We start from the raw sequence: 11,887 nt of genomic DNA, 5'->3' as shown, positions 1-11,887 counted from the left end.
TCAGTCACACAGCAAAAAAAAAAAAAGAAGAAACAGTCTGTGCTCAGTGGTGTCCATCTGTAACCTTCGTCAAACTGCAACACAGTGAACTCAGACACATTCCCACACAGGCCTTTTGCTAAATGACAGAGGAATCTGCAGAGCAAAAAGGTGGGAGGCAGTGGGAAATATTATATTACTCTTTTGCCTAAATGTTGCCCTTATTTGGGGACTCTACAGCCAAGGCTGCAGTCCTTAAAAGGGAAAGAAGGAGAGGGGAGGAGGACAAGGACAAACTCCCACTGTATGTCCCAGACACGCTCAAATTGAGAATCGATTTGACCTCATCACAACCTTGCTAGTAGAAGGTCAGATCTAACTGTCCCAGAACAATTCAAGTCTTGTCTGCATCCATCATGTTTCCCTGGTCAGTGACACCAGTACACACAAGCTCACCATTTCATCCACTAAAGTTTCTGTTTCATTCTTCTGCAAAGCATTTAAAGACAGAACATATACTAATAAAAACAAACATGGCTTTTTTAAAAACAAGTCTGTGTTCAAGCTTACTCCAGCCACACATTTTGCAGTTTGCTCATCTTCCAGGGGTTAAGATATAAACAAAGTCTGGCAAAATGAACTTGGCCTCAGATGACAATCTTATGACAAGGAACAGTTCAGATTGCTGGCTTCATTTATGGTGTTCAAGTCACTCAGACAAACAGTAAGTGACAATAATCTTCTATACGACTTCAGTGGGTAGTTAATAAAGGTTTGATATGAAGGAACAAGAGTGTTTTCTGTTCTCTCACCGCACTCATCAAACTCAATTCCTTTGGTACGATTTTATCTGGTCCGCAAGATATCATATGTCCACATTAACTGACTTGTCCGTATGTAGCACACAAACCACTGACACTATAAATCCCAGAATGCACTACAACAGCTGGCGTGCCATTCAAAACCTGTAAGCACCAGGCCCCCCATTACTGCTGCTCTACTGACCCACTCTTCAGTTGATTTTCTTGAGAAAAACTTTTGACTGCCTGTGACAAACCTTCCACTGGAAATGAAAAACAGCCAATACAGAGGGAAACATACAACAATTATGCTAATGTGCCTTTTATTTTAAATCTGATCTTTGTTTTTTTTTTCTACATCTGTGGTTTGTTTGGAATTCTGTAAGAGCAGTTAAGGTCATATTTCTCTATGAAAAATTTGTCATAATAACTCTAATATTAGTGAAAACAATGTCCAATTTGTTCAATAAATGTTGACCCCATTTGGCCCTCGACTGGGACCCAGTTTTTAATTTTGGCCCCGTCTGTGACTGAGATAGACACCCACAGGATGCTCAAATGTTGGATTTTAGAACACATTTTGCCATCGATGCAGACCCATTTTTTTGAGTTAGCAGGTGACTTTCACTTTACCAGCAATTCTGGCTCCAGTCTACGGTTTTCATTGCAACGCAAGTTATCCGTCGTCAAAAGTAAATCCAGTGAATGCATAGCTGGTTGTAGAGACAGCAGGAAACAAGGAAAGAGAGAAACGGTGAAAGAGATGCAATCAAGTGCAAACCCACTGTGACATCACCCACGGGTTCTGAAGCCTTAAGTCTGGCATTATGGTCATGGCCATAGTTTTTTTGGCAATAGGGTGGAGTTGGGTGGGACATCTCACCGAGAAGCCAAGGACACGCTGTGGTAACAACCTGTCAATCACAATCGCCATAACAGAAAAATCTGACATGGGAATAATCCCCCTAAATATGTCGAATTGGCTGTTGTTGTGACTCAGGTGCTTATTCAGATAAGAGGCCAACACATTCATCGCACACATGATATGTAAAGAACCACATATCTGACAGAGGCTAAAGTCTCCCTGGGTGTTGTATGGGCATGTCTGTACAGAGGGAGAGTCTGCTTTATTTAATCCCCATACTGGCTCAAGTGGACCAGTAATGTGTTTATGGGGCAGTATGTGGGCACTCCCATTTTCCTCTCCTCCTTTTCCTTTCACTCCTGCCATGGATGGAAGGGACTGAATAGAGCAGGAAGCTGGCTCTGGAAGGAGAAAGATGACCTCCACCTAACCCACTTGGTTTCTTTAAAACATGGTGTGTGTATGTATATATGTGTGAGACCTGTGACCTCCTCGCCAATAGCAACCAGATTACTGAATGGAAAGTAGAGAGGCTGTGTGTTCATACAGTTTATGCTTACTGTAAGTAAGACTGCTGAAAGAAAAAGGAACAAACTGACATGGAGGGGCAGAGGGGAGGTCTTCAACGACAGATTTTCTCAGAAACGCATGAGAGATGTCTTCATTTCTCCAAAAACAGCTTTTTCTCCCTCCTTCCATTAAAAGCACACCAGTTGTGAATGTGTGCACATCAAAAGCTTTTGAAGTCTGTGCGTCACTGGACTGCGTGTGTGTGTGTCTGTGTATGTGTGTACACATGCCTTTAAAAGGATAAGCCGGAGGCGCAAGTATTTCCAGACCACAGTGTCTGCAGCATGGAGCTGGATTCCAAGAAGGCAGTCCACTAACCTGGTTCATCAGGTTAAATCAGAGGCTGATGTAAGATTTCACTTATCAGCAAGGACAGAGAGGTGTGCATCACTTCCTCTACAACAAGGGCCGTCAAAGTGGACAATAGTTTTCAATAGTTTAACATGGAAATGAGGTGTAAAAAGAACCACTGAGAAAACACTGTTCGGTTGAGGAGAAAAGGAGGTCTCATATATATAAAAAAAAAATAGATCAACTGTCTTTGTCAGGCCTCAGGGGAAAGGAATTTAATGTTAAATGCTACTGTAAGAACAATCACAAATTCTGCAACAAGTTCAAGGGTTTTCCTATGTCAGCCTCAATCATGTTCTGGCTCCCTTAATTGTCACTAAGTCACCAAGTCTTTGGTGTTCTCTGCTCCAAAGTAACATAAATTTGTCATTTCTGTTTTGTTCAAGTCTCTCCCAGCACAAGAAATTTCAACCTGGATCAGTGAAAATGAGTCTCTTGTCGTATTTGAGCCTGGTACACTGCATTACCAAAGTGTCCGAAGAAAGAACTGGCTGAAGGTCAGGTGTCGTGGGCCCATCATACAAGAACTGTATACTATATCAACACCAGCATTTCTAGCTCAATGAGGCAGCCCTTCACCTCAAATGTTTTCAGTTATTTCCTGTAGTGTTTGTGAGAAGGGCATTAGCCAGTTCATGGATGGTGGGGCTCTAGTGCAACATGCTTTGGCTGTCAATGTCATACATAGAAGCTTGAACACACTGAGCTTAGACAGCTTGTGGAAACAGCTGCACCTAAAGCAAGGTTTGAAAGACAATGCTTGAAGGAAATACAAGACAAGAAAATCTTGGCCTCTGCTGCATGATTTTGATCCTCGAGTTTTTAATGATTCTTGTGAGTCCCAAACTTCATGGAAGAGATGCTGATCGAGATCCATCTCAAGGGAAAATTTTAGGAAATATCATAAGAAATGTTCAAATTGTTTTCACACATGAACAGAGCAAATGAGACAGCTCGGCTATATAGAAGTACAGCAGGTCCAAAAGAACAGACCAAATGGACAACTACAATGTATAATAAAAACCTGTAAATAGTCAGACAGAAGAAGCAGACACTGACCTCCTCTCGGGGCTGAGGACGGCCTCCCTCTCCTGCCTGTCAGGGCTCCTAAACCTGCTCCTCTTCTCCGCCTTTCTGGCCTCGGCCTCTAGTCGTCGAGATCGAGGTGTGTCGTGGTGGCTGTAGGTGTGGCCGCCCCTCTGGATGGCCGGGTGGCTGTCTGTGCTGGTCACTGTGCTGCCACTGGCATCCGAGTCCAGAGAGCTGACTGAGCCGCTGATGTGGGAGCCGTTGGAGAGGAGGGAGCTGCCGGAGGGAAAGGGGTCGCTGGGGGCCGGGGAGAGGCAGCGTGGGACACCCCCCAAGCTGGAGCATGAGCCTGTCGGGGAGAGCAGGTCGTTGGTAGGCTGTGGCGCAGAACCATGCAGCACCAAGTTTCCCCGGTCCACCTCATCACCATTCACTGAGCCTGCGTCAGAGCCCTGTGCCATGGACGCACAGTCACCTAGACAAGAAAAACAGAAGATGCAACACTTTCAGAACAAAAACAAGTATATAGAATATGTATCTCTGTTATGCTTGTTCGTGTCTTTAATGTTATAAATTTTTACCAGTAACGCTTCTGGAACATCCACAATATCTGATACTTTAGAATACCATAGTTTCTCTACAGTATTCTTGAAAGGTGTCATTCCTCCCTACCTGCAGGGGGCAGCGGTGACCCTGGAGGCAGGTCAGCAGCAGTCCAGACAGCAGTCCCCTCAGCCTCTCTCTGGTTCAGCTCCTCCTGCCAGATGATGGAGCTCGAGTCTGGAACCTTCTCCACCTCAGGGATACCAGAGCCAGTCACTGCAACCTTGGCCGGGCCTGGCTCCTGGAAGTGTACATGTCAAACAGTCAAAAACAAGGCAATAAGAAAAGTGGAACCTGATACAAAGCTGTGACAAGAAGTTTTAATGTAAGGAGGATTACTTGGGAGGTTGTCGGTTCCACCTTGCGTTTCTTCTTCTGGTTCTGCTTGTTGGTTCGGGGGTACACTACTAGCTGTTCACTCCACCTGGAGACCAACAAAAGTGTTTTTTTTAATTGGTGTGTGCACATTCTAACCTACCCAACCAAACAGCATCAAGACAACTTACCCATTGATGATCTCTTTATTTTCTCCTCTGATGAAGTACTCCTGATCTGGGGTGATTATGCAGAGGGAGTTCTTTTGGCCTGTCTTGGGTTCTGCGTCTATGACGTCTGTACACAGGTTCATGTTCACCGTGCCCTGAGGCAGCGTGCTTGGCTAGAGGAGACACAACATGTGACATTAGCCTGTGTATGGGACTATGTGATTTCATGTTTGGATTCAATGAAGGCTGGAGCAGACAATTGAATACACAAAGGTACAATGAAAGAGCTGTTTAAACAATTTCAAGTATCACTAATCACCATTACTAAACACACTAAAAATGTACAGACAGTCCCAAATATTAGAAATGGCAAGACAAATGTGGAAAAAGTTTGAATGGGATGCTTGAGTCACTGGTGTGTTTCCATCCATTGTCCATCCACTGGTTTGGTTCCATACTGGATGGGTGACTTCCCGACTAAACACTGATATCATTGGTATCACATTTCATGTAGTTTAAATACTCAGACAGCTCAAACAGCTATGCAGTGTTTCACAGACTAAGTCTCCCTCTCTTTTAAAGAGGCAGATTCCAGACACATCAGGCCTGTACTGTATGAACATTCTATTGTTATCACCAGATCACCATGGTAACAAGGCAAATCCTTTCAATTGTAGCTCACACTGAGTGAAAGGGGAAGATGGCAGCAATGGGATGCCGGATAAAGCTGCTTTGTGTGTCTGATCAGTGAAGAACGTGGACCTGTGTTTTCTTCGTATACCAGCTGCCACACAGAAGCACTTTACCTAGAACAGTGTTTCCCAACCTTTTTTGAGCCGTGGCACATCTCTAACTTTAGAAAGATTGCGCGGCAGGCAAAAATGTTTGGATCAGTTGGCTGCTCCGCCTGCGGCCGCACGCCGTCCGCCCAAAGCGCCGATCGGGTGAAGCCGGATGCAAACCCCCCCCCCCCCCGCCGCCGCACAACCGACAACTGCCGCACAGTGGTTGGGAATCACTGACCTAAAGCACTAAAACCTCAATATCTCTGTAATATACATTCGACAAGCCACAGACGATACTCTGACATAAGCTTCTGGCATGGCTTTCTATGACAGGATAATAAACGCATTGTTATTTGAACCTGATAACTTATTGTTTCATTAACATCAAGGGGGGAAGAAAGAAATCCCCTAAACTTCCTCACCAACCTTCTGTGTGTCTGCTCTGAATCCTGTAGCTCTGTTATCAGGCTTTGCTGGGCTATGCATGCTACAGATGTAAAACAGGTGCTGGGTCTTTTTCCAGCTCCTTTTAAGGCCACTGAACACAGATCCAGCTTTATTAAGATCTGCCTGTAAACCCCCAGGGGCTGCCAAATATGGCAATTACACTGTGTCGCACTTTAGAACTCAAGACGCAGTGGAAGAATTTCCTCCACTATAAAGAAACCACCATCTTTGAGAAAAAGTAGCCAGTATGGAAGCCTGCAGTGTGGTGCAATCTGTGGCCACATCACTATCTTAGTGATATTTGTCAAGATGAGAACGATGGCACACATATAGTTCTTTCAAGAAGTGTGGAGAAAAGATAAGATTATATTATGCACTCTAGAAATCAATTACAACTAATAGCCCTTTTTGACCAATCACAATGGAACAACAGGAACTAAACCAGGAAGAGGTCCTTTTTAACCTCCTTGAACACATCTGGAGGAAGACGCTAAGATCAGAGCTGCAACAATTAGTCAATCAACGGAAAACTAATTAGAAGCTATTTTGAGTACTCACGTTGACCAATGGGCAAATATGCCAAATATATGGTGGTTTTAGCTTCTCGAATGTGAGGGTTTAGACATTGCACACTTGTGTTAAACCGTTGATTCATCAAAACAAGACATCCAAACCTCTCCTCAACAATTCAAGAGCCATCAGAAATGAGCTTTGTTGGTACCTGGAACCGGACTGAAATACCAATGCAGGTCGGAAATCTAATGTCAGTCAAGGCCAATCTTGTCATTCACTCCATTCACAGAACAATTACTGAAATTATTTTGTGGGAATATTTTTTTCTGATCGCTGTTTACGAGAGTTAGTCGATTGCAGCTAAGGAGTATTTATTTTACACTTTGCATTTCCATAGAGCTCTGACTTTATTATTATGAATGTGGCTCTTCCACCACACACAAAAGAAGTATATGGTTCTCATTTTCCATGTTATTTTAATCCATACACATCTCCTTCCTGTATAGCATAATAAAAATGGAATAATTAAAAAACGGAATCAACTTGGGAAAGGTTGTAATGTGCTAAATGTGGTCCTGCTTATATGTTTCTTCTTGTTTAAACGCCAACCACATCCCTGGCTTGCGAAGATATTTGCTCATTACAGCATTTGCTTTTAATGCACTCCCTCTCACCACTACCTTTCCTCTTTCTCTCCTTCTTTTGCCATGCGCGCTCCATGCACCGACTGAAAGCAGTCTTGATGTGCATGTGATGACAGACAGATCGTACCATCGGGTAAAAAACAGACAGAGTGCTGACAGTCTACAATTTTACAACATAGCACTGGAAACATCCCTGTCCACCCACATAGTCAGCAGATGATGTCTGAAGGTGAGTTTTCCAGGTTACTTGCTGCTGTTAGGTGGAGCCTGGATTTGTTAAAGTCCAGCTGATCCTGGTTTAAAAGTAACTGGTTGCTTAGAAACTGTCCTCTGCTACTCGCACCAAAACAAAAGGGACAAATCTGCCAAGACTACCTTTCAAAGACAAATAGATTGTTGTCGGTTTGATTTCTACACCACTGGGGCAATTTTCATATCCTCCAATTGTCTCTGGCTTCCATGGGGCTGCCTATTTTTAGCTTTGTGGTGGGATATTATTAAAAGCCTTAAAAGACTTTCTCACAAACTCCTCTTGAGATGTCTGTCACTGTGGGCGACATGACACGAGAGGCTATAAAACACACCAAGACACTCAAGTGAACAGAAACAATACAATCCACGGGAGACCTACAATTAAAATGCTTTATACAACAAAAAGAGAGATGTGTCTGTGAGGTTACTACCCCATGCTAAAAGCTTTATTTTTTACTGGAGCTCATGCCCAACAGTAAACTTTAAAAAAATGGCTTGAAAAAAAAACAACAGAGCCAGCTGTAGAATTAAATGGAGTACACCCACTCCATAAATAATAATAAATACTCCAGGAGGCTTTAACAGGCAAAGCCAAAGGCAAGTCCGTCTCAGCAGGCTCTGGAGAGGAGACTGCTGTTTTATATAGTACATATGCCTCGACACAGCACCTTCCATCAAAACTCTTAACAGACCGGAACTGATGGTCTACTTTCAATGGAAATACTTTCAGAAGAATTATACCACCAGAAAGAAAGAATACAGTGGATTATTTTGACAGAGAAAGTGCTTTCACGTTTCTAAAATATAATGTAGGATAGAAGCAGCTCTGGAGCTAAGTGGACTCCTTCTGACCCGTCCTCCAGCATGTTCTCATGGTCATTGACCTTTTAACCTTAAAGCTTTCAGGGTGGCCTCACTATATTTCCATCCTTGAGGAAAAAAACTGTTTCTCCATTTCAGTTTGTCTCACTATCTGTCCATTTAGAGTCTTATAGATTAGTCTCATATGTAATAGTGATATACTCTAACTAGACTATTCTTCATTCTGATGCATTACCAGCAGCAGCAGAACTGGTTCCTTGCTGTGGCAGGCTGTGTGTGGAATGTCTGGGTCTGGGGCATATCTGACGTTTCCTCTGTGGTTTTTAGGGGCTACAGCTCCCTTTCTCTTGCTCTCTGTGGTCCTGGGCTGCGAGCTCACTACAGTTCACCAAATAAGGGCATTGGAGGAGGAATCCTGCTTTAGATGGGAGAGCATCTTTCCCTCTGCTTGTGAGGAAAATAGTTGAGCTTTAAGAAGCCACTGCTTCAGATAGCACCCTGCTGTCTACTGGGCAAAAAATAGCAGACGATGTCATCACTCTTTAAACCTTGTTCTTCTAGAGGTTTACGAATATGAGAAAAAATGCTTGATTCAATGACTTCTTGTGGAGTTGCAATCTCCAGTGCAATGTAGTGACATTGAGAGCTGACAACAGGCTGCCTTCTGATGGCTGTTCTGATCCAGAACAGAGTACACACAAAAGTAGCAAAAAGAGATCATCCTTGTGGCCTGGCTCCACCATATGCACAAAATGATGAAAATACCACATATACATGGATTTCCTGGTAGGTTCTGAGGCCAGATTATGAGACCAACTAGGCTAACAGCTAACAACGACAGCAGCTAGTCTTGCCTACAGTGACTGTCAAACAGTTGGTAGTGTGGGAGCCAGTGTATTTGGGCCCATTTGAGGGACTAGGTGTCAGCATGTCTCAGCCGGGGCTCAGGACATGCCTGCTTGTTTCTCCTCGTGTCCAGCCTTTACACTGCTGCCTTTAGATATGAGATTGGTATTCTTCTCGCATGACGTTTAGCAAGAGTAAAAAAGCAGAGCTGTTTCACTGTTCCTTTAAAGCCATTGGGTACAAGCTCGTGTTTAGTTTAGCCCTAGTCTGGCACAGCCAAACATTTAACCACATTTGTATTAGCGCTGGAAAAAGTTCTGGCTAAGTGTGGGCCTCTTTAGAGAAGCACAAATATCTCCCTTCTGCATCACAGTACATTAAAAGAGGGAAAGGAATCACAATAAAAGTGCCTGGTTATTTTTTTTTTACATTTAATTTTCTTTTTAAATCAACCACAGCTGAAATATGGCCACCTCCACCTCACAGTTCTCTCTGCTTCAACTAGCCACGTAAACAATCATTAAACTATGCTGAGGTAACGAAATTCCATTAATAAATATGATCCTGTCATCTTCAGGGGAAAAAAACTTTTCACTGCACTTCTGGCATTTTTCTTAGACCATCTTGATTATGTTAGATGGTTGTGGACCACAGTCAAATTCAAAAGAATCGTTTTACTTTTAGTCAGCACAAAACATGGACATAAACAGGAGACATGAAGTCAATCTCCTATGACCGTAAGCTTGAACCCAGCTGAAGTGTCATGGCACTGTAACCATTAAACACGGGGAAGAAAATAGCTAAATGTCTTTACGTATGTACTGTTCACTGATGAACAGCAATAAAAGTTCAGATAATGTGATCAAAAGAATTATAAGACAAAGAGGGGGTAGGTGTGGTTGCTGTGAAACTCTCCACTATATAAAAGTCACATGAGAGGAATGGGGCATATGAATGCAAACTTCAACCCTGACCTCAAACAAATCACATCTGCCCTCCACTGGTGGCCGGAGCCACTGGATAAACAATGATGAGCTCAATGAGATCAAAACCATTAATGTGTTGTTATCAGCTCCGTTCCTATCCTCTGGGCCCGGAGCACAAAGCAGCCATTTCCCTGACCCACTTTTCCTGCCTTGTGGAGCACATGAAAAGACCAGAGGACAATAAGGCAGACAGTTTTGGAATCACTGTTACAATGAGAGGAAAACACAACTGCACACCAGCCTGGGTGTCACTGGAAACACATTACACAGTGGAAACACGCAGTCGCACTCGCGCAGACTAAGTTTCCTCCTATTGTCATCACTGGCAATACAAAGAGAGTCACCAAATGTGAGTTCAAACAGCTGGCTAATATACAGAGGCTATTACAAAGTCAGCTCATCTCCTCTCCCCATCCCTCTCACTTACAGGGACACACCTGCTCAAACAGTCTGGGTGTTTCATGTAAAAAGCTGGGAAAGAAATAGCCTAAAACTCTTAATTTGTAGCTCATCTGGAAGAACTGCAGCTGAGAAATCAAATCATTCTGGTCTTCACAACACATACTGAAGTAAATGTGTGTTTCTGACAGGGTGGCTGGCAGTGTGTGGCCCCCAGTGTTTACAGACAAGCAGTCTAATCTCCAGCTTGATCAGCCGGTATGGGTTTGGTCACCCGTGTCACATTCCCCTAGCGACACAGCACCAGCACAAACACAAGCCTGAGTGGGCACCAAGCAGCGACTTCCCAGCCTCTCTTTAGTTCTCAGACTCTTTTCACAGCACAGTGCTTATCAGTATCAACATGTATTTTACCAACATACTTTGTAAATGATGGGGCGTATCTGACAATGGTATATAGTAGTGTGATATAGTGTGTGTCTCTCTCTTGGCTTTTACCACTTACTGAACTAGCAGGGAAAATTTGAGAACACGTTCAACATCACTCACTTTAGTCTTATGGTTTTGCAAAATCCTTGACTACTTTCATCCTGCACAAAAACTCTTGTCACATTTTATTTAATGACGACAGGTGCCAAAAAGGTTAAAGCTGGAAACGCACTACGAGTAATGCAAGAAACGAAAGTCTCACAAACCATGAACAGTACCAACTAGCTGTCTACACAATGCACCAAAGAAGGGGTAAGATTTGAGTGGTGGCTGCTGTTGCACACAGTAGGAGGACGCATAGCAATAACATCAACCATAGCTGATCTGGATGACACGTCTCCAATGCAGTACACTCATCGTGCAGTTTCAGCCTATTTCAATGATCCACAGTCTGCAGCTGTAATGCGCAGAGAAATGTAGCAATGTGTCAATATGTGAAACCATCACAATACATCAAGGCTTCGAATAAACTCTGTGTCCTCACACTTGATACACTTGCAAAATTGAACATTAAACTGTGGCTCTAACAGTTCTACACAAATCACATTGCATTTCCCCAGACTTTAGGATCTGTTTCACAATCTGCCGACTAAGGAAGTCTGAACAGTTGACAAGATGCTTTACTTACTGATTCGTCCAGAGCAAAGCGCAGGCAGCCGTGTTCGTACAGCACGAAGAATCTCCGTTGCCATTTCTGTCAGAGGAAACACATGCTTTAGAGTTTAGGCTCACCTTTCATTATTTTCGATGTTTCCCCTATAATTGTACCTATAACCCCCACCAGGGCAAAAAGTCTTTTAGTTAGTTATTGACAAAAATAATGGAAAATATCCAGTCATTCTGTTTGTTTTGAAATGTTATTTTGAAATTATGGGTTTGCTTCTGCTTCTTTCTCTCTGCTATGTGTTTCTGCCATTGATAGCAGTGCAGAAGTGACTACTATAAGTCCATGCAGCACGATAACTAACTAACACGATGTATTTCATCATGTTGCACTGCCTAGCTCATGTTATGAGTATTTA

General features: G+C 43.2%; 1 protein-coding gene across 3 annotated transcripts in view; it reads right to left on the bottom strand.

Moving 5' to 3' along the window:
* LOC124052247 (myosin phosphatase Rho interacting protein) overlaps window positions 1-11,887 on the bottom strand; it is a 40,648-nt gene that overhangs the window by 22,517 nt on the left and 6,244 nt on the right. For all 3 annotated transcript variants that reach the window (XM_046376261.1, XM_046376260.1, XM_046376262.1), the window contains exons 3-7: window positions 11,494-11,559; window positions 4,704-4,855; window positions 4,537-4,621; window positions 4,267-4,438; window positions 3,625-4,069 (exon numbers count right to left, since the gene is read on the bottom strand). In XM_046376261.1, coding sequence (XP_046232217.1) covers window positions 3,625-4,069; window positions 4,267-4,438; window positions 4,537-4,621; window positions 4,704-4,855; window positions 11,494-11,559 — 920 coding nt within the window. The remainder of the gene's footprint in view (window positions 1-3,624; window positions 4,070-4,266; window positions 4,439-4,536; window positions 4,622-4,703; window positions 4,856-11,493; window positions 11,560-11,887) is intronic.

This window comes from Scatophagus argus, chromosome 21, assembly GCF_020382885.2.
Source record: "Scatophagus argus isolate fScaArg1 chromosome 21, fScaArg1.pri, whole genome shotgun sequence".
Taxonomy (NCBI): Eukaryota; Metazoa; Chordata; class Actinopteri; family Scatophagidae; genus Scatophagus; species Scatophagus argus.
This window is presented reverse-complemented; position numbering and strand designations above follow the sequence as displayed.